Source organism: Rhinolophus hipposideros, assembly GCF_964194185.1.
Source record: "Rhinolophus hipposideros genome assembly, chromosome: 23".
In the NCBI taxonomy this organism is placed as follows: domain Eukaryota; kingdom Metazoa; phylum Chordata; class Mammalia; order Chiroptera; family Rhinolophidae; genus Rhinolophus; species Rhinolophus hipposideros.
The window spans coordinates 28409566-28432784 of record NC_138069.1 but is presented as its reverse complement, the minus strand read 5'-3'; the positions used below and the strand labels follow the sequence as shown (position 1 = coordinate 28432784).

At 46.0% G+C, this 23219-nt stretch overlaps 1 protein-coding gene across 7 annotated transcripts in view; it reads right to left on the bottom strand.

Annotated features, from left to right (window-relative positions):
- Nucleotides 1-23219, bottom strand: part of CYFIP2 (cytoplasmic FMR1 interacting protein 2) — a 114016-nt gene that overhangs the window by 72715 nt on the left and 18082 nt on the right. For all 7 annotated transcript variants that reach the window (XM_081035493.1, XM_081035495.1, XM_081035499.1 and 4 more), the window contains exons 4-12: nucleotides 17538-17615; nucleotides 15918-16019; nucleotides 12323-12504; nucleotides 10441-10537; nucleotides 9041-9169; nucleotides 6643-6747; nucleotides 4446-4537; nucleotides 2709-2826; nucleotides 128-247 (exon numbers count right to left, since the gene is read on the bottom strand). In XM_081035493.1, coding sequence (XP_080891619.1) covers nucleotides 128-247; nucleotides 2709-2826; nucleotides 4446-4537; nucleotides 6643-6747; nucleotides 9041-9169; nucleotides 10441-10537; nucleotides 12323-12504; nucleotides 15918-16019; nucleotides 17538-17615 — 1023 coding nt within the window. The remainder of the gene's footprint in view (nucleotides 1-127; nucleotides 248-2708; nucleotides 2827-4445; nucleotides 4538-6642; nucleotides 6748-9040; nucleotides 9170-10440; nucleotides 10538-12322; nucleotides 12505-15917; nucleotides 16020-17537; nucleotides 17616-23219) is intronic.

The window sequence follows — 23219 nt, the reverse complement described above, 5'->3', positions numbered from 1 at the left end:
AATTATATCTCCATAAAGCTGTTTTAAAAAGAGTCCCAGGAGAGTCAGAGGCAGACAGATTGCAAGTGAACGAAAGTGGGTCTGAAGGAGGCAGGGGAGGGGCATGCTTCTGCCCCGGGACACCTACCACCTCCATGACGTGGGCGCTCCATTTGGATAAAAGCTGCAGGCCCCGCAGCGCCAGGTCAAAGAGCTCGCGGTATTCCTCGTCCGACTTCTGGCTATCTAGCCCGGAGCCTGTCACCACCTGGGGAGCATCGGCCGTCACCCTCACTGTCACTTTTATACTTTATTTCACTGATTCCCTCAAAAAACAGTACAAGAGAGCTGCTATGATTCAACCCCCTCGACAGAGAAACCAAGGCTTGGACAAGTAAGGGCCTCGCTGAAGTCTGCATGGCTTGTAAAACAGCTGAGGGTTCAAACTCAGGCAGTGTGACACCAGAGCCCGATTTACAACCATCCTGGTGTGTCTTAGAGCAGCGACTTCCCACTTTTTGAGTGCCATTTACAGGAGGAAATGCATATTGTAGACTCAGGAACACATACCTACCTAGCGATATCAAATACATACGTGAACCAACATGTGTCACAAAGCAACTTGACTCTGAATACCTCAATTTCACAACTTATTCATTAGACATGACTCACTGACTGAAAAGCACAGGTGAAGACAAACATGCATTTGAATGTGTGATAGTCCACAATGAAATATAATACTGATGTATGCATATGTACATGCATAGACATAATACATGTGTATATATACATATGTGCACACACACATGTACACACAGCGAGTCCTCATCATTTGTGAATTCGCCTACTCACTAAAAATTATTCATCATCTCAAAATCAATAGTCGCAGCACCTTCATGGTCATTTGTAGACACAGGCAGAGCGACAAAAAATTTAGGTCACGTTCCCAGCTGAGATTGAGTCAGGCGGTGCTCTACCTTCTCGCTTCAGCTTTCATACTATAAACAAGTGCCCTCTTTGTGGCTTATTTAGTGCCACATTTTTTACATTTTTGTACTTTTTACTGGTGATTTCACTATTTAATATGGCCCCAAGCCTGGCACTGAAGTGCTATGCAGGGTTCCTAAGTGCAAGAAGGTACAATGGGCCTTAAGGAGAACACACATGTTTTAGATAAGCTTTGTTCAGGCATGAGTTAGAGTGTTGTGGGCTGTTGCGTTCCATGTTCATGAATCAACAATATAAACTGGGGGTGCCAAAAAAAATGTATACAAGTGGACACTTTGGTCAACGTTGCTCCAGCAGTAGTTCGCCATAATCAGAAGTGTCTGGACACTGATGGGAACCACTTTGAGCATCTCTTGCCATTGCAGACATCAAACATGACTTGTAGTTATCTTTTATCAGTGCATATTGAGTATTACAAATTTTTATAGCTTTTTTCCTTTCTTAAAATGTGTACACATTCTTTTGGCACCCGTGGTATATTACATAAGGTGTCTTTAACCAGAAAAGCACATAAAGCAAGGTTCTGCATTGATGAGCTGAAGAAAGGTGTTGTGGCCAGAGGCTCATAGGAACCTAAGCATGGATTTCCCCCAGGAGCAACGGTTCGGTATTTGCTAATTCAGTGTTCATGGCCACTTTGTAGAACATAACTACTGTGACTAACAAGACCTGTTTGTAAATACAGATGTGTAACATGTGTAATTTAAAAAATAACCGTGAGCCAGACTTGTTCGTAGACCTCACCAAAACTTGACAAGGAATGAAGGAGGCCTTAAATGATTCCCATAGCTGTAGTTCAGTCAACTGGCACATCTGGTTAAGAAAGCCAAAGGTTTGGGCTTGACTCTGGTCTTTGTCCACAGGTCTAAAGACCACACCGCCTGCATGAGTCTGACTGTCCTCATTTCAAACATGCTGCCCTGTGATCAAAGGCATTTTCTGAGTTTGGGTTTGAAAAGCATGTGCACTATGGCCTCCAGCCACATGGTGGAACCAGTGAGCACACATGGGATAGTGCAGTCATCCCGCAGTACCAGGTAACACAGGAATGCAAATCAGAGGACCTGTGTTAGTAAACCAACATATGTATTTATTCAAAGGCTTTATATAAGAAGAGATCCAGAAAGAAATATACACCCAAATATTAATCACAGTTGGTTCTGGGTGGTAGGATTTTATGTGATTGATTTTCCTTCCTTTTGCATATCCGTATTTTTTCTGAGGTGTGCGCACTTATTCTGTCTCTAATTGTGTTTTCTGACTTGTTCAATGATCATTCATTACTGTGCAATTTAAAAATAATTCGATGGTCTTACGGGCACACGTGTTCAGAAGTCTGTTTCTCTTGCTATCAAGGGTGGAGATGGTTTGGAACATGTGCATTGTACCAATTACTGCTACTAGTCTATTATTATCTGCTAGGCACCAACATGCATCACATTGTTTAATCCACCCTCTCTATGAACTTTTCCAGATACGTTTACCCCTCCTTTTGCAGAGGAGGAAACTGAGGCACAGAGCTGTTGAATAATTTGTGATGGTCAGCAGCAGAACCAGAATCAAATCCAGTTCTGCTCCTGGCCATTGTGCCATGTATAGTCCTCCCCCACCTCACTGTTGCTCTCTGCTAACCCCGTGGTCATTTCTTTCCTGGCTGGTCCTTACCCCTTCTCACCCTGGGCCCACACGGGCCTCCATCCCAGCAGCCAGTGCGTGCTCACCTCACTGTTGCTGTAGCGAGCAAGTTCGGAGATGAAGCGGATGTGGTCATCCCGGATCTGCACCATCTGCTCGCAGATGTTGTACTGGGGGCTGATGCTGCTCTGGGTGCACGTCCACCTGGGCAGAAAATCACAGGGTCGGAGCAGGTCCTGGTCTTGGGCACCTGCTGGGACAGGCTCCTTCCACTCACTTGTTGCTCCTGGTGCCCAGCCAAGGTGGCCGCTCCCCTGGGTGGAACCAAGAGGTAACCCAACCACCAGCAAGACACCTTGCTCATCCCATGCTGTGGGGACCGCGGGCTGATGGAACAGCCCTTCCTCCTCCTCTAAGACCCACTCACAGGCTTTTCCAGATGCCCGGTGTCCATAGTACTTACCAGTTATATGAGTGAGGAGGGACCAGCAGCCTCGCGAGGGCTACAAAGGGCTGGAATCTGAGCAAAGCAAAGCTGTCTACTGACTGACAGCACTGACATTCTGTGGTTGAAGCTGGCTTTGGAGGGGCCTTTCGGGAGAGAGTGGGGAAACCTAAAGGGACTGTACCTCTTTTACAACAGTGATCTGGCAGCATGGAAGCCATCCTTGGTGAGGAACGCCATGGTCATTCTAAGGGGCATTACCGGCTCACTTTCTTTCCATCCCTCTTCTTCTTACCCTTTCCTCCTTCCTCAACGTTTTTTTGAAATACATCATTTAAAATATATCATGACCTGAGACAGACTAAAAGTATGGCCACCAAACAAGGCACATAAATGTTTTGGCAAGAACTGACTTATGAGGGAAGTGGCCCTCATAAGAATACTCAGAAAGGTGATAGACCTCATGTTCATCCTTTGGCACTGGTTTTATTTGGAGTTATCTGTGTAGGGACGGGGACACGATCACTCAAACCTAATACTCCACCCTGGCCACATCAGGTGGTTGAGAACTCATGCAGAAAACGTGAGGAAATGAGTTCGATTCCATGGTTTTCTTGGAAAACCTCTCCATAGACTGGCAGCCATGGGGTTATTTAGAGACTAAACCAGCCTTCCTTGGTGAGATTCAGTCACAGGGGCTCAAGGATGGTGGAGGTCAAAGACATTGCTTACATATTTTTAAGGCTTCATCTCTGACTAAACGATGGTGGCCCTTCCCCATATGGTAAGGTCAAAGTCACTCAGCTTTAGGAGAGATGCAGCCAGAAGAAACCTCCTAACAACTCCAGAGATAAAGGCTGTACCCAGATGTCCCCCAACTCCCATGAGGCACTGACACCCCATATCTTATCATGGATTCCCTAGGATGGTGGCTTACAAAATGACCTAAGCTGACGCTGCCAACCCACTTCACGGTTGGAACTGTCCAAACCATATACTCCATGATATACTTATTGCACGGACAGAAAACCTGAGGAGAGAATCAGGGTGAGAAAGAATGATGCCATCTCACTCCACCTGACCACTGAGGGCTGGCCATTCCTCCCCCTTCTCAAGGATGGAGGACTCCTGCTGTCCCACTCTGTGCAGCGTGGCTCACGGCTGGGACAGAGAGGGGGCGTGGCTGTGCTCTGAGCACTTTTGAACCCTGGCAGCAAAGGGAAGATACAAAAGGGCTCAGAGTACGCTCTGCTGCTCCCCTCTAGAATCCATCTGCCCAGGGCTCTGGGGAGGGTGGAGGGGCTGAAGTGGCCCCTCAGCACCCTGCCCGGGCTGGGCCTGCTCGCGGGAGCCGAGAGACATTATGGCAGGCACTCACTTGGACTTGTTTTCTTCATAGTGAGCACTGGTCTTAATGTATCTGGCCAGCTCTATCTGCATGTCGCCGAAAAGGGGTACCACCTGCAGCTGCTGCAAAGGAAGCAAACACAGCGCGTGAGACACAGAGGCGGAAGCTGGGAGGCAGCCACCATGGGTCTCTGGGCTGACGCTTAGTCCCTGCTTCTGATGATGCTTCTGTGTGACCCTGGAACCAAAAAGAGCCCCAGACAGCATTCAGGTCCCCTGCCCCCAACCAGCCCTATGTTCTAATAACTGAGCCCCAAGAGGCAAAGTGACATGTCCAAGGTCCCCCAGACGGCAGAACAGATAAAAGATGAGGAGCAGATGGCGGGCCTCCCAGGGCAGGATCCTTTCTCGGATTAGAGGATCCTTGCTGCTTGGAACTCTGGGCTAGGAGTGGGGGCCTGGATGCTGCTAGCTGAGTATGGCGTTCCTAAAAAAAACACTGCACAATGTGAAGTAACTAAAATCATAACACCAAACACCAGAGGGCAGACAAGGCCCATCTGAAAACCAGGACAAATGGAGGGGAGGCTGGCATTGACTGTCCGCCTCTGAGGCACTGGGCACTGTGTGAAGCACCTCAAAACCAGGGGATATTTAGGGCAGGGAAACTCCTCTGTATGATACCATAATGGTGGACACGTGCCATTCTCCGTTTTGAAACCACACAGAATGTACAACACCAGACGTGGTCCCTAAGGTAATGTAGACTATAGACTTTGGGTGACAATGATGTATCAGTGTAGGTTCACCAATTACAACAAGTGCACCTCTCTGCTGGGGGATGTTGATACTGGGGGAGGCTGTGCCTGGGGGCAGGAGCCGGGGGTTATACAGGAAATCTTTGTACTTCCGGCTGAATTTTTCTGTGAACCTAAAACTTCCCTTAAAAAAAAGTCTTTCAAACAAAATAAAAAATAGTATCTCAATCCATACAATAACCCTGGTAGGTCAATATTATTACCATTTCCATTTCACAGATGAAGACACTGAAGTTTAGACAGCATAAGTGATTTTTTTTCACTAAGTCAAACCAGCTAGAAGTCAAGGAAGGAGCCAGAATTATAACCCAGGGGTCTGACTCACCTATGTAATCCCACTGAACCCTCGAGGGAACCTATAAAGTAGATAGATACCCTTAGCATTCCTAGGAAGCTGGGGAAACTCAGTTTCAGAGAGCTTTCGTGACTTTCCCAAAGTCATCTAGCTATTAAGTGGCAGGGCCAGACTAAAAGCACCCCATCTCATCATGCTGATGAAGGCAGAAGTAGATTTTGCAAGGGTCTTCTGAGATGAGTCCTGTTTTCATTTGGGGCAGCTCCAAAAAAAATTGAAAGTTCCAGCCTCAGAAAGAAGCCAAGGCACAGGGTGCCTTTTGGTAACTTATTTCCCCTTAACCGTGAAGAGTCAGTGGGACTCAGGCCCAGTCTGCTGTCTCTCAAGTCATACCTTCGAGGGTGTCTGCTTGAAATGTTAAACTTAGCTTTTCCAGGTCTGACTTCCTCGGTTCTACTCCATGCCTGCAGTGCCCAATGTTAGAATCAACTAACATGGAATTCAACTCCAAAGTAGGAAATCCCTTGGCAAAAACCTCAAAGGCTTAACTTAACTGCACCATTTTAGTTTTCAAGGTTTGGGGCCAGAAGATGACATCTCTGGGGCACTGGAACGGACTGAGTGTACGATGCATACTATGAGGCATTCTGCTCAGAGGCGGGGGCCAGCCGAGGTGGCCTCTGATGGACCAGGTGAAAGGAGGAAATTTTGTAAATGTCAATCAATTTAAAATCCATTCTTTAATCCTTCTGCTTCTGTGAGCTCTGATTTATACTGAAAATTAAAGTAAGTGCTGTCTTCTGGGTTGCCTATCTTTCTTTAGATGGCAAGGGGTTTCAGGAAAAGTATGCCAAAAGAATCGTAAAGCCTTCCAGCCAAATCCCAGCTGAATCTTGAGACTCAAGAGCATGCCTGCCTTTCATGGGGCTGCCTTCCCCAGTGTACATTCCTCTACCAAGGGTGGCTGGAAGCCCTGCTATTCTATTCTCCTTCTCCTGAGTCTTTAGCGCTTCAGCTCAATCAGCAAGACCCATTGCTTGCTGGCTAATTTCATTCCTTTCCCGAGAGACCAGCCAGCCCTCAGCCTTGGCCCAGCCCCAACCCTAGGTGCTGACCTTAAAGAATTTATCGATTTTGCTGAGGTTGATTCTCTTCTTGGCATCCAGTTTGTAAATGTTACTGACATTGCCATCCATCAGGTAGAGACCAAAACCCATTACCTGAAGTGAGAAAGGGCAGAGCACAGAAGCTAGTCACATCCGTTGAAAAAGTTTCAAAACACCAAAAAAAAAAGTAGGTCTGTACATGTGTACACAAACACACAGCCAGTAGCTACACATTCTATCATAAAAACCCATGTGTCTTCACATAAAGAAAGGACACAGAGGTCTAACTGCAACCAGAAATTTGATTTCTATCAGGAAATACAGACGGCCCTTTAGTATATTGTGGCGGTCCCTTCCTGAGTCCTTACTAGGGCTCAGGGCTTTAATAGGAATTATCCTTAATTCTCACAACAGCGTCATAAGTCCAGTTCTACACAATAAACTTATCCTATAGATGAGGAATTGGAGACACAGAGAGGTTAGCCAGTGTGCCAATGTCACACAGCTAGTAAGCTGCAGAGACAGGATCTGAACCCGGGCCTGAGAACAGAGTCATTTACGCATGTAGATCCTTCTTGAGAAGAAGGACTGAGTGGTATATCCCTGAGGTCCAGGACATCACAGGCGCTTGATGAATACTTGTTGAATGTTGAATGAATGTAAAATTATTCACCTCTTTCCCCAAGGAAACAACAATAATGTAAAGATTTGGGAAGAGCCATTGGAGGCTTTCCTTTAAAAAAAGAATTCATTTCTTGCCTGACAATCTGTAATAAGCAGGTCGATAGGCTAATTCTGGATATTCCAGTCCATTTAACAGTCTCCTGAATGCTGGCTTGCTTTGCTCCTTCTGTCAAACATACAAGGAGCCTAAAGGGGGCCTCAACGACTAGGTTGAAAGCAGCTTCTCTTGGCTCACAGTTGCTATGTGACCATGGATAGGTCACATCTGACACATAAGGGAACGGACTAGAAGCCTGTTAAGATCATTTCTCCATTAGTTGCATTTTGTGATTCTGCAGTGAGTGAGCCAGACTTTTCTGTTAAGGGTCACGGGCTCCCCCTGATGGCAACTGTGTTCAAGGAACACAACTGCAGAGATGCAGCAGCAAAATAGTGCTGGGGCCAGATTGAAGCGGTAGAGCATTGAGGGAAGATGGCTGAGAAGCTGAGGGATCTAAGGATTAAAAGCAGGTAACAGAAAAGGAGGGCCTGAGAACTTGATGGCAGCATCTAAGAATGCTTGGTGGACTGGAAATTGGAAACCTAGTTGTGGAAGCAGCAATTCTGGGGAGTCCAGGCATATCACTGTGGGGGAGAGGCTGCTGGACTTTGGGTGACTTCTCTGGATTTCTGATTGTGCGGAGGAAGCCATTACAAACAAGTCACAAAACCACAATGCCCTGTAAACTCCATTGAGGTGATATGGAAATGTAAGGAGGAGAACACCAACAGGGCTGGGTTCAGAATAGCAAGAGTGACGTGGAAGAGAGGAGAAAAAAGTAAAACCACCAGGAGAACTTTGAAAGGTGAGGTTCTGGGAAAGAAAGAATCAAAAGGGGCTATGCAGTGTGTATAAAGAATTTGGAGAAGGTCGTTCATTTCAGTGCTACGGCTGTCAGAGATACATTAGAAACATCCTAAGCAGCTAACAATAGAATAATGGCTTAAACAATGAAAGCTTAGCCATATGACATTATTTAACAGCTGCATAATATTCCAATACATTTAATGAAATGGGATAAAAGTCACACACACATAATTTATGTATACTGCCTACGTTGAAAAATATATAAGCATAGAAAATATGAGAAGGAAATACATCAAAATGCTAATCGTATTGTATCAGGATGGAAAGATTGTGAGAGATTAAAATTTTTTGCGCTTTCCTGTATATTACAGATTTTCTGCAACAATAAATATTACTTGATAAGTTGAAAATGAAACTTGTAAACGAACCAAACAAATGTGACCATTTTGGCAAAACAGAACAAAAGCTTGAAGATTTTGCCTTGGTTTTGAGTTGGCAATTTCTTTTCCAGGAAGTTTGACTTGACAAGAGTATGTATACAAAGGCTGTGCTGCAGAAGTGTTCGATGCAGTTTAGCAAACAAATCTCCAACGATAGGACATTTGTTAAATAACAATGTCCCCATACAATGGAATACTTGGCAGCCATTAAAAATTACACTGCAGAAATATCTTGAACAACATCTGGAAAGATGTCTATGACATACATACGAAAGGGGAAGAAACCAAACAAAACAGGCTACAACACATTATGTGCAGTAAAATCTGTATCAGTGTTTAAGTAAGAAAAATAAACACTGTTTTTTAAAAATGATGTTAAATAAGGAGGTGAGAGGGCCAGCCCAGGCCCCGGGCTGTGTGACCGTGGACGTTGTACCTTGAGGAGCATGTGCTTCTCACTGGGGGTCAGATACATCTTGTTCTCATAGTAATCCACGCAGATGTTGACAATGTCAGCCAGCAGCTCCTCGTAGCCTGGGATCACTTCCAGTTGCTGATGGAGACACTAAAGAGCAGGGCCCCCCACTCTGGTTAGCCTCACCACCAGGGAAGGCCCACAGCCGGGCAGTGAGACAGTTCGCAGCCTCTGACCACCAGGGGACAGGGAGCCTGCATCTTCTCAGTGATCCCATACTAGCCAGTCTGAACTCCTGCACTTGCCCATGGCAGGGAACTCCCTCCCCTTGGGGCCCTGCACTTGATTTCCTGGCAGTTCTGATGGTAAGAAAGTGTTTTAAAGCTTTACAGCAACAGGCTTACAGTAATCTCAGCTTAGTTCTGAGGGTGTGGACATAGCCATGATGTCTCCTCAGAAGATGGTGGGAAGACCCAGCCCAGTTGGGCCTGGGAAGGGCCCAATTGGGTCCCTCCCAGTTGGAAGGGAGTTGGGGCAGCAAGCGTCTCCCTCCTAGCAGGAAACAGTGGTGCAGAATGCTTCCCATAAGAGAAGGGTCTGAGGTCTCCACCTCAGTCCCTTTCACTCTAAAGGGATAAACTAGGCCCCTGATGGGTATCCAGGGCACTGCTGGTACATTCCACTGACAACCTAGGGCTGCGTCACAGGAAAGAAACCCAGAGCCTCAAAGCTGGCAGCCTTTTGTATTTAGCAAAGAGCAGGAAGGACACAGGAAACCAGCAGCATCTTTGAGAGAGATCTGAGCCTGAAAACCCTTCGAAGTTGGAGGGTCCCTCTCAGCCTGGGTCCTGCTGACCTTCTTGCTGGTGCCTGTTTAGGTTGAACTGACAAATGAGCAAGACAGGTTACGTTAAGTCAGACAGAGCGTGAAAGCCACAATCAAGGGGCAGTAGTAACTACATCTTCTTATGCGCTTGCCATTTGTCAGGCTCTGTGTGCTTAGGGCTTTTTATATAGTATCTCATTAATTTCTCACAACAGTCCTATGAGATGGATTCTCATAATATTCTCAAAATAACAGCCCCATTTTACAGACGAGGAAACTGAGGCCTAGACCTTGCCCAAGGTCTCAAAGGATCAGTGGAGGGTTCAGGATTAGAAAGCAAGGCCGTCTGACTCCAGACCCATGCTCTCAACCTATGCTAATGCTGGGCAGAATACTGGCTGAGAAGGCTTTCAGGGAACCCAATGTGGAGAGGGTGAAAGGGCTGTCTATAGTTGGGAGGGGTGACTTAAGTCTGCAGCTTAATTCTTGAGTAGGACAGCGGGGATGTTAGATCGAGATTGAGCTCCTCTTCTCTTGGTCCACCTGCCTGTGTCCCGCGACAGCAGGCCAGGACTGACAAAGAGTTTCCCATCACCTGGGTGATCCTGTTGTGGTTGGCCAGAAACATGGAAAGGTTCTGCGACTCCTGGATAGACTGGGGGTCTGCCATCTTCCTCAGGAACTGTGCTGCCCTGAAATACAGGTGTTGCAGAGAGCATTGCTCAAGCACAACCAGCCTAAACCAGGCCTCATGGGCTGCCGCTCCCACCTAACCCAGAGTTACACTGTCCCCAAGGTTCATGAGCTCTGACTGACATAGGTGATTCAAGCATCAAAGGAGAGGATGTTCATTTCATTTGGAGCTGTTCAGACCCTTGTGATAAGGGTGCCTGAAATGAAGAGGCAACCACGTACTGCAGCTCAAACTGCAAGTTCAAGGGCAGCTAGCATCCTATCAACTAGCCACAGGTGGTTAAGACAAAGTGAAACGAGCATCCTTGGGCCTCTCTAGCAGTGACCTCCAGTGAAACTGCACCTGGAGAAGTCATGGAGAAAGAACCCCAGACAGAATGCTTTGTTTTTGTTGTGTATTATGTTCTTTACTGGAAAACCTCAGTGTTTCTAAAGCAAAGCATTGCACGGAAAACGAAAGTCTATTTACGCTAACAGGATTACAGGTAAAGGGACAATGGGCGTGGGAACACAAGCAGGACCTGAAGGGAGAAAACTGAGGCAGCCCAGACATTTCCAGCCAAATCTGGTGGTGGTAGTCTGTGTCATGACTATGACAACCGATAAGACACCTGCTTTGTTCATGACCCTTAGCCGGTCCACAAAGCATGTTGGTTGTGACCACAATGGAAACAGTTGGGTAAACTGGGAAGAAATTGGGAAAGATATGACATGATGAGCTGTCTATGAAATCTTTGTGAAAGGTGCTATTTCGGAGTCAGGCTTGAGATGGGGCTCTGCCTACTGGGCACCCCCAGGCTTCATACTTTACTCAGGGGGATACAATTTTGAGAATCAGTCTGTTGTTTGCTTCTTCCAGTTATTTTGGAGCCTTCCAGTTACTCTTCTGTGGTTCAAGGAGGAGAGGCCCTTTCATTTGTGACACAGAAAATCCTTCCCCAGAGATGTGTCCAGACAACACAGGAAATCTGTTGCTTTTGACTGCCCTCCCCTCCGGCTCCACTTAGGAGTGGCTATACCCTAATTTCTGGAGAGGAACGACCTCTGCCCCACTCAGTCTTTCTTTCTTATGAGCTGATACTGACCTCCAACTACACTCACAAGTAAGACGTGTTCAGTCGAGTCTCTACCCACCACAGTGACTAATGGAGGGGTTAGCACATGACAAGGCTGGAGCAATGACAACCCTTTCTGGGACTTTGGCAAAAGCATTTGCAAGAAGGAGTGTCCTTTCCTTCTCTGAACCTGGAGTGGCTACACTGAAGGGAGGGTGAAAGCTGCTGGAGGCCACCGCAGGGCACGAGCCTGCCTGAGAATGAGCTGATACTGAGGAAAGGTGAGCTGAGAGGTAAAGGGAACCAGACCAGCATCATCTCAGTACCTGGATCCAGGTACACCAGGACTTCCCAGTTCTGGGAGCCAATCCAGTTCCTTCTTTCTGGAATTGGCTTTGTGATTCTTGCAGAAATGACTAATGGGACCGTTTTATGATTGTCTCACTAGTCCCACACTGCACAGGACAACAGAAAATGCTGCTGCTCCATGGGTCCAGGAAATAGGGATTTCATTCTGTCTCGAGACAGAAAACCCTGCCAAGACAGTTTTCCAAAGACCCAGCTCTGCATCTTATTCCTCCAACCGCAAAGACAGACAGAGGCCCAACCCCTGCGTGCTTTGGGAGTGGCCAGTTTGGTTTTGGAGAAGGAGCCTGTTAGAAGGTCTCCATCCTCTTCCTCCCCTTGCTTGGCTCCCGAGGAAGAAGGGAGTAGGGGAGGGTGCCTGACCTCTTGTAGGCAGAGTGATCGTTCTTGACGCTGCACTTCATATTCTTCAGCTCGTCCAAGACGGCGAACATGTTGATGAACTTGCCCAGGGTCAGGAGGTAGGCCTCAGAGACAAAGTCCTTCCTCCGCTCGGCATGGCAAAGTCGCTTCACCTCATTGCAGAACCGTTCAATGGCCTTACGCTGCAGGCAGAGGGGCAGTGAGTAAGCATGCGGCAGCCCAGTGGGGTAGCTCACTGCACTCTCAGGTGGAGAGCAAGGTCAAGGCTCCCCTGGGGCCCTGGTCTGAGCCTGGACATTTAGAGAAAGGCCAATCTGTCAGGTCTTTCTCAGAGGAGTCCCTAAATCCAAATCCGATTTCTAGAGGGGAAGCCTGGAACTTTCCCCCAAGTGAGTCAAACCAACAAATTCACTTACCAGGCCTCTGCTGAGAAACATTATATGTTATTCATTTCTTATGTTCCAGCATCTAGGGTAGTGTCAGGCACCACACAGCAAGAGGGTAGAGACCAAGAGAGAGACATTCAGAGAAAGAAGTTCATTCATCCAATAAGTAGTATTTATTGAGTATCTACTATGTGCCAGGTACCATTCTAGGCACTAGAGTAAAAGCAGGGAACCCCCCCCCCCCAAAAAAAAAGAAAAATCTCTGTCCTAAGCTACTTATATTCTAGTGAGGGGAAAACAGAAAACAAAATAAATTCACTATATTAGAATGTGATGTGTGCTATGGAGAAAAAGAAAGCAGGGGAAAGGGGCAGGGAGGGCAGGAGGAACTGTATATTTTAATAGTAAGATCAGAGAAGAAATCATCAAGAAGTGGTGACTTTTAGGAAAAAGAGTTTGAAGAAAGAGAAAGACAGGATAATTGAGGGAAATACATTCTGGACAGTGTGAACTGTCAGTGCAAAGACCCTGAGGCAGGAGTGTGCCTGCATGTTCAAGGGATGGGAAAGAAGCCAGTGGCTGACGAGCAGTGAGTAGAACGAAGGGGCTGGAGACAGGGGCAGAGAGGACTCATCGCCACTGGCTCTTTCAGGCCTTTGTCAGGGCTCAGGCCTCCCCACTGAGAGAGTTCAGGAGAAGTGGGGGGGGGGGCTCTGAAACAGGATAACATGGTCTGAATTATATTTTAAAAGGGTCATGGTGGCTGCTGTGGTGAAAACAGACTGCAGGGGCCAAAGGTAAAAGTGGGGAGAATAGTTAAGGGAAATGAAAACATGTCCACACAAAAATTTCTCCATGAATATCCATAGCAGCATTGTTCATAACAGACCAAAGGTGGATACAACCTAAATGTCCATCGACTAATACATAAAATGTGGTATAGCCACAGAATGGATTAGTATTCAGTCACAAAAAGAATGAAATTCAGATACGTGCTACAACATGGATAAACCTTGAAAACACTGTGCTAAGTGCAATGAGCCAGTCACAAAAGGCCACATAATATGTGTGACTTTAGTTCTATAAAATGCCCAGCATTGGCAAATCCATAAAGATAAAAAGTAAATTAGCGGTTGGAGCTGCTGGGGGAACAGATGAGTAGTACAAAGGGGGGATAGCTAAAGTGCATGGAGTTTCTTTATGGGGTGATGGATATGTTCTAAAATTGACTGTTGTATGAATGCAAAACTCTGTGAATATCCTAAAAACCACTGAATTGTCCCCTTTCAATGGACGAATTGTATGGTGTATGAATTATAGCTCATAACTGTGTTACCAAAAAAAGCAGTTGAATCACAACAACAAAAAAGAGGTTAACGCAGTAACCCAGAGAGAGACAGACAGAGGAGGATGAGGAGGTGAGGAGGAGGGAGAAACTACTCCGTATCCGTGAGCTCCACTCCACCGGCCTGGGACACCCGACCCACCAGGCATTGCTCTCCTTCAAAGACCAGCCCAGGCCACACTTTCTCCTTCCAGAGTCTAAGTCCAGGAAAGCTTTCTGCGATGATGGAAATGTCCAATACTTGCACCGTCCAATACGAGAGCTACGGATCACATGGGGCTACTGAGCACCAACAGCGGCTCGTGCACGCAGGAACTGAATTTTACATTTCATTTCATTTTAGTCAATGTAAATAGCCACATGGGGCTAATGGCCTGTGCTGGACAGCGGAGTATTAGTCCACATCCCTCCTCTCCAGGAGGCCCTCAGCTTAGCACTTGATGGGCTTCTGGATAGTTTTTCTCTCTTGGACCTGCCTTCCCAAAGAGATTTTAGGCTCCTGGTAGGCAGGTCCATGACACTAATAATGGCAGCTTTGATGTGTTAAACCTACTCTGTAACTAGGGCTCTACCTGGCTCTTTACAAATAGACCTCAGTTACCCTCACCACAAACCTGTGAAATGGACATCATTTCTAAGGAGAGAAAACCGAAGGTGTCAGAGATGCTACATAACTTGCAGGTATTTCGTTACAACAGAACCGTGGGTGTCTCTGCCTCTGAAGCCGGTGTGCCTGCCCCGGGTGGCACACATTGGCACTTTCTCCAGACATTCCATCTCCCGCTCCCAGGGGGCCAGCGCAGAGCTGGGCATGGGGTGGACATTTGGCCAGGGCCTGGCAGTCTATTTAGGAAGTTCCAGTGGAGCATATGGAGGGCAGAATGTGTGGCACGACTCCCACCCTGGGGTACACTCTGGTCCTAAAGTGGTCAGACTGCATTCCTGAACAAGCTTCAGACACAGCATAATAATCAACCTGTTTGCATTGCTTTTCCTTTGTCATTTTTGTTTAACCAGCTTGCCCACTTATCATCCATTCATGGAAGCCCTTCGCTGTCTTTTCTCTTTTCCTCCTTTAAAAGATCACGCTTCCTGGCATCCCAACTGGTCTCCCTGCTGTCATTACCCCTCTCCCCTTTCGCCCCCCCATCTGTACTGCCCCTGCCTCCCATCCATTTCCCACACAGCAGCCAGATATTATAAAACCTCAAATCAGATTGTGTCACTGGAAACCTCCAGTGGCTTCTACGGTGCTTGAATAAAATCCACGTAATTCTTTTCATTTTTCACGTCCTACTTCATAGCCTACAGTGAGTGTCATTTATGAGGGGGTCCGTGGCTATCTCTCCAGTGTCACCTTTTATCACCCCCTCTTCCCACCCTGTAGACTCCTTGGCTCAGTTCTGTTTCTTAAACATGTCATCCTCTTTCAGCCTTCAAGGATTTTACCTTTGTAGTTCCTTCTGCCTGAAACCCTTTTCTGCCTGATCATCACACAGACCTCAGCTCAAATGCCACCTCCTGAGAGGTCATCCCTAAAGCTGCACCCAGGTGGCAGACACCCTCCAATCTGAGAGATTTTTAAAATTTATTTTACTCTCAGCACACACGATGCCCTGAAAATGATTGTATATGGTTTATTATCAGTCTTTCCTCCTGCCCAGAACATACTCAAATGCTCACTAGGATGGACATTGCAGGGACACAGGGGAGATGGTGTGTCTTGCTCACTCAGGGGTGTGTCAGGGGCACTCACAAAGTATTTGCCAAATGAATAACCATGGCACCGAAATCCAGACCCCGGTGTCTAGAAGAATGGGGGCCTTCTCAGGTCTCTGGTTCCTGACCTATCCTGACCCCTCACCTGAAAGTACATGAACTTCATGAGCTTGGTAACCTCTGGCTCCAGCACCTCCACGGTCTTCTCATAGATCTCCACTCGGTTGGGCTGCTCGTTGCATTTCACCTGTGGAGAGACGGGGTTCAGACATCCCGATTTGCCTAGGCAGTCCTGGCTCACATCTGTTGCCTTGTTCAGAGGGTCCCTGTTCACTCTCGAATGCACCTCAGCTAGGATGATAAATGATATGGTACCCGAATGAGAGGAGGCTGGGCGGTCCGGTCTCACAAGTCTGTCGGGGGCAGAACTGCTTCCTAGACATCGGCAGCATGAAAGAAACCAGTTGGGCCCCAGAACGGAACCCTCCTCCCCTTCGGTCTGCTCTGTGCTCTGACCAGGAGCTGCATACGCGTCTATGCTGATCTGCAATGCCTCCCTCCTTCAGCCTTTGCCCCACTCCAATTTCAGAGGGGCCCTGTCGGATTCTAAGCAGAGAACAACGTTCTGTCCATGATTCTGGATGCATTTGGGGGCAAAGCCCCTTGGCCATACTTGGGTCCATCAAGAAACCCATTTTCTCTGCCCAGTGGTTTTCAAAGCACCAGAATTGAGTGGCAGATGTTTTCACAGCATGAACATCCGAGACTGCTAACAGGGCAACCAAAACTGACAGGGGAGCGAAGGGTAAGCATAAAGACATTCTTCACACTGTTTTTAGGAATTCTTAAAATAATAGCAACAAGCTATACCCACCAGTCACAGATTAAATGGATAAAATAGGACGCATTCATTCAATACGTTACATAATTGTTAAAAGGAATGAGACGGATATATGCAAACTGACAGGGAGAGATTGCTACCATAAACAGACAGATGAAAACAGCTGTAGGACAGTAAGTGCAATTTAACCCCATTTTTGTTAAACAAAACAATGTGTATGTTCTTGTGTCCATATATAAAGCAGGCATAGAAAATTTGAAAACGGTGCAAACCAGACTGTTCATAATTTGTTACTTCTGGGGGCTAGGATTAGAGTAAGGGAGAGGAACGGTTTCTCTGTTCACACATCTGTGCCTTATTGATTTTGTTAAAGTGGGATTCACAAATTAGACGATGATGACAATAATGGTAATATGATATCTGTATGTGTCAACATGAACACATGTCAGTAATAAAGCACAAAGGGTAAACAAGCAAGTGGCAGAGTAACATAAGTAAACAGACTTCTGCAAATGATAATAATTTACGGAATAATAATCATCGGGATTATTATTGGTAACCTCTGATCACCTCTGATAACCTTCACGATAGTCAAGGAGAAAGATCCAGGCTAACAGGCAGCAAAATGTCCAAAGCCTCTGTAGTGATCACGCGCTGTGGGGAGGTGGGTGTGGGTGGTGGGTGAGGAGCTGGAGACCTCTTAAGTTTTACTTTGTACCTTTTGGCAATGGTTTGGGTGTTATACAGCCAGCATACACCGCTTTCGAAATAAAATACATTGAACAAATATTTTTTAAGTAGGGTTCAGTTTTACGGGAAGCTCTCGGAATGTCTTCAGCATGCCCCCGCCACCTGGAACTCAGCTTTCAGGATGGGGGTGAAGTGGAGGGTGGTAGCGCCCCCATCGCGGCAGGACTGTCTCACCTGGGGGATGGCCCGGGAACAGCTGCGCCAGGTGTACAACATGACTGCATACTCGTGCCCTTCCTCCAGCATTTCATTCTGAAAAGCAAAACGCGCTCGTCAGGGAGAAACTGAGCCAGTGCTACAGAGCTTCTCAACAGCCCCCCAAATCCTCACCACTCAGCGTGGCGGGTGGACGTCATCACCTGGGGGGCTTATTAGAAATGCAGTCTCGGGCCCCTCCTCCGGCACAGGGGATCAAAACCTGCATTTCCATCACATTCCCAGTGACTCACACTCCCAGACGCACAGCAAGTTTGAGAAGCACTGGCCTATATTACCCATCAGATACCCAGGGGCGCTCTGGGTAAGCAGGCCATCATTTTTCAAAGATGGATGGCCACCTTAGAAACGGGGCAGATCTATTTGTTCCAACAGCAAAAGCTGTCCCAGATATACTGTTAGCAAGAAAAAAGGAAGTAGTAAAACAGTATGTACAGCAGATAGATTTAAAAAAACACAAAAGAGTAATAATTATGAAAGTATATTACTCTGTATTGGAAAATGTTTGGGTGGAATATGCACCAAACGATGACGAGCAAGCTCTCTGGGGGGCTGGATAAACAGGAGCTTTCACTTTTCCTATTATACAGTATTATAACGTTTGCACTTTCTATAAGAGCCCATGTTACTATTTCATAAGTAGGCAAATGATTAAGATCAATTTTTTAAAAATAATACAGAGTAGATGGCAAACCAACAACAGCATGAAAAATAAATCTGAAAAATACAATGATGACGCACTTACCTCACCTAGTAAGAGTGACTATGGAAAGAGCCCTAAACTCAGGGTCCAAATATCTGGGCTCAAATCTCAGCTTCACGACTTCCTTGGCCCTTTGGCCTTCAGGAAATAACTGAACCTAAGATTCTCCATTTAGTGACAATGACAATAACAACCTCAGCTAATTCCGAGAATTAAATGGAATACAAATATAAACACACACACACACAACACAGCACACACACATGCACGCACACGTGCACACTCCCACAAACTAGGTCATCTGTATAAAGGCAGTTAAGACTATTACTAGGAAAAAGATAGTCTGGCGGTTTCTCAAAAAATTAAACACAGAGTTACCGTATGACCCAGAAATTCCACTCCTAGGTATATGCCCAAGAGAAATGAAAACATGGGTCCACAAAGAAAGTTACACACTTTTTCACAGCAGTTACTGTTCTAACAGCCAAAAAGTGGAAACAACCCAAATGTCCATCAACTGATGAACGGATAAGTAAAATGTGGTGTAGCCATACAATGGAATAGTCATCATCTATAAAAGGAAGTGCGGACACAGGCTACAACGTGGATAGACTTTGAAAACACGATATTGAGTGAAAGGAGCCAGACACAAAAGCCCACATTTTGTAAGATCCATTTAGATGAAATGTTCAGGATCAACAAATCCACAGAGATAGACAGTATAATAGATTAGTGTTGTCCTGGGGATGGGAAGAGAAAGGAATTGGAAGTGACTGCTAATGGGTTTGGGGTCTCTTTTAGTGGTGACGAAAATTAGACAGTGGTGACGAAAATTAGACAGTGGTGATGGCGGTCTAACATGGCAACTGTTTTAAAAAAAAACACCCACTAAATTGTACACCTTAAATGGTCAATTTTATGTTCTATGAAGGATCTCTCAAAAAGAACAATAAAAAAAGAAGATAGCAAGACCACCTCTATTGTAAATATTTGTATTGCTACAAAAATGAACCTTCACTGATGTATTTTTTTTATCCCACATAACATATCTATTTCATAATATCTTCCTAGTACAAGAACAGATTTAATTTGGAGTTTATTACTTTTTATAGCTTTGTTTGCAATAGCAAATATCACTGACGAGTCACACTTTCAGTCAGTATTTTTAAAATCAGTAACAAGTTGTCCTTGAGACAACAGAGAACCAGGACCAAGCTTGTGGGTCTCCTGCTGCCATTGCGTCAGAACACATGCCAAAAAAGGGAAGTGACAGTAACATAGGGAACGTGTGTACTTGATGACACCCAAACTGCCCACCGGTAGGTGTGAATATTCCAATTCATTCATGCAATGAATGTCTTACTGACCACTCATGGGTCTCAGGCTCTGGGCTACTCAGAATAGGGCAGCGAACAAGAATGACATGGACTCTGCCCTATGGACAATTCCGTTGACCATCAGCTAGATTTGTTGTATAATTATGCCTGGAATATAGCGGTCAGGATGGTGTGGTGGAAAGAGCCACTGGTGGGGCCACAGGAGACTTGAGTTCTGGTCCTGGCGCTGCTTGGGCTCACCTTTCACCTTGAAAATGTCATGATTTTCACATATGGGGGTAAAGAGTTGGCCTAAATCACTGGTTCTCAACCCTGACTGCATCACGTGGAGAACTTTGAAAACTGGCCATGCCCAGGCCACGCCCCTCTAGAACTAAATCATTATCCCTGGGAGGGGGCCCAGACATCAGTATTTTTTACTGCCCTCCAGGTGACTCTAAAGTGCAGCCCAGGTTGACCGCAGCAGGACTAAGGATCCCTAAAGTCCTTTAAGATTCTGTGAGTCCGTGACTTAAACCCAATGTGAGTTCAGCTCAAATTTCAGGGTGGGTAGTGACAGACCAGATCTCTTAGCAATTACTCTGAACACTCTGCCCCCATCTCACCCCGAGCAAAGAATCCTCAACTGTGCCCCGTACCTGGTCAAGTACGTTGTCTACACTTTCTCCTTCTCCTCTTTTCTCTGGCTATCCTACCCAAGTGTGGGCAAGAGAAACACAAGAAGGTGAACGTCTAATGAAGACACTTTGCTGCTTATAAACTACTCTAGAGAAAGATTTAGCAAGATACAAGGTGGGAATTGTTAAGTGAAGTGAGGTTCTGGCATTATCCATGAATGTCAACAGTATACCCTATTCTTTGACCCATCTAAAACCCTGTCATCACCATCCCTGCTTGGGCAGAACAATGGCTCCACAAAGATATCCGTATCCTAGTCTGCAGAACCTGTGAACATAATACCTTACATGGCAAAAGAGACTTTGTAGATGTAATTAAGTTAGGAACCTTGTGATGGGGAGGTTATCCTCAATTAGCAGGTGGATCCAAGGTAATGACAGAGGTCCTAAAAAGTGACAGAAGGAGGCAGGAGAGCCAGAGAAGAGACGTGAGGATGGAAGCAGAGACTGGAGTGCTGTGATTGCTGGCTGGAAGGGGGCTGAGCCAAGGAATGTGCACAGCCTCTAGAAGCTTGAAAAAGCCAGGAAACACATTCTCCTCTAGAGTCTTCCCAAAAGGAATGCAGCTCTGCCAACACCTTGATTTTAACCCCGTGAGACCCATGTCGGACTTCTGGCAAAAAGAACTGTAAGCAAACACATCTGTGTTGTTTGAGGCCACTAAGTTTGTGGTAATCTGTTACAGCAACAATAGAAAACTCATACAATCCCCCTCTAAACTGGACCCTCCTCCTGACCTGCCCTGACCTGGTACTTCTAGGCAACTGCCATCAGCGTAGCTCCATTCTCTCCGCTTCAGCACACAGCTGATTGTAAAGCCAGGTAACCTTAACCCCCAGTGTCTCTCATATCCATATCCTCAGCCATCCCTCATGCCATTGCCCTTATTCGGCCCTTAATACCGCCAACGTTGATAACTTTATCTCAACTGACTTATTTGCCTCCCAATTCATTCCGCACGTAACTAACAAATGAAACGTATTCCCCAAGCAAGGTTGTGTTCACAGTTCTCTCACGGATGAACATTTTCCGTTGCTTTTGAATCTTGATTAAATGAATTAAAGCCCTCTGTTATGGGCTGAATTGTGTCCAGCCCCCCAAAGTCATGTTCAATCCTAACCCCTAGCACCTACATGGGGAGATAGTGCCTTTAAAGAGGTGATGAAGTTAAAATGAGGACAGTATGACGGGCGCTCATCCAATCGGACTGGTCTCCTTTTAAGAAGAGGAAATTCGGAAACAAGAAATTCGGACACAAGAAGAGACGCTATACATGTGTGGGCACACAGAGGAAAGGTGACATGAGGACACAGTGAGAAGGTGTCTGGCAGCAAGGCAACGGGAGAGGCCTCAGGAGAAACCAGCTCGGCTTGATATGGGACTTCTAGTCTCCAGAACTGTGAGAAAATACATGTCTGTTATTTAAGCTACCCCGTCTGTGGCATTTTGCTATCAAGTGAACAGACCCTCTATGCACTGACTGTTATCTGATTTTCCATAAGTACCACAGGAATTTCCTTGTATGTACCTCACAGTCCAAATCCAGGCAGTCTCTGACAATTTTTGCCTCTGTGTCTTTGCTCATGCTGGTTCCACCAGGGGTAAGCATGTGCCATCTCATCCCTGACAGATACAGTTCTAACTGTGTGGGACAGAAGAGTGCAGTGGAGAGAGGCCAGGCCTGGGAAGCAGAAGTCCTGGATTCCATGTTCAACCCTGTGACTTGCCAGTAGTGTGATCACAAACAACTGGCTTATTAACTTCTCTAGGTTTCAGTTTTCTCATCCCGAAAAACGGGCATAATGACCTCTTTGCAAGTCGTAGGACTGTTATAAGGCTCCAATGATATCATGTATGAGAATACTTCATACATTTTAAAGTACCATATATATGGTTATAATGTGTGTGTGTACACACACACACACAAACACACTGTAACATTATATATAGTATACAAGGCCCTACTCAAAAGTCATTTCCTTCATTAAGCTTTCTCTAACCCCTCTCAAGGCCCCTTCAAAAACACAGAACTTTAAACTTTTACCATATCATTTGCTTTGCATTTCGTGCATTTTTATCTGCAAAGAGTTGTCTGGAACACAGGTTTTGTAGTCAGACAGACCAGGGTTTATTAGCTCTGTCACTTGTCAGCTGCAGGATCCTGAGTAACTTACTTAACTTTTCTGGGCTTCAGTTTTCCCCATCTGTAAAATGGGTATTGCAATAGAACCTACCTCATAGGGTTGAGGTGAGGATTAACTGAGACAATGCATTTAAAATATCTTCACAGAAAGTGTTCAATAAAAGGGAAGCTTGTCTGTTTCCCACTTGACTTGTTGAGAATCAAGACTGGCCCCTACTTGTCCTTGCATAGCCCTCCCCAGAATTTAGCAGTCACTGCAGGTCCTAGGTACACACTATTTACTGAATGGGCACGGTATGATAAGACAAAATTTTAGAATATAACCGATACAGTGAGAACGATCCATAGAGCCTGTGAAAGAAGAATCTGGAATTCTTCAAATTTCAGGGCTGCATGAGAATAAAATCAATGAAAGCCCAGGAGGGAAGGGGTGATCCCTCACAGAGCGGTCAGACACCTGACCCATCAAACAGCTGGCCCCGCTTGTGAATGATTTATGCTACCCGCTTCCTCGAGTCAGCATACTATTGCAAAGCTACCACCCCTTTCTTGAGAAATCTTTTGCTTTACAAGAGATAAAATTCCACAAAGTCAGTCATCTATAAAGTATAAGACAAGGCAGGATCTCACCACGTGTTAACTCAAAAGGCTATAGAAGCTCAGGGAAGTGAACAGTGGGGATGGTGTTGGGCCCTAAAGGTGAGTAGGATTTGCAAAGCTGGAAGATATGGGAACAGTATGGCCCTAGGCACTGAGAGGGGCTGGGTCAGGCAAGAGAAT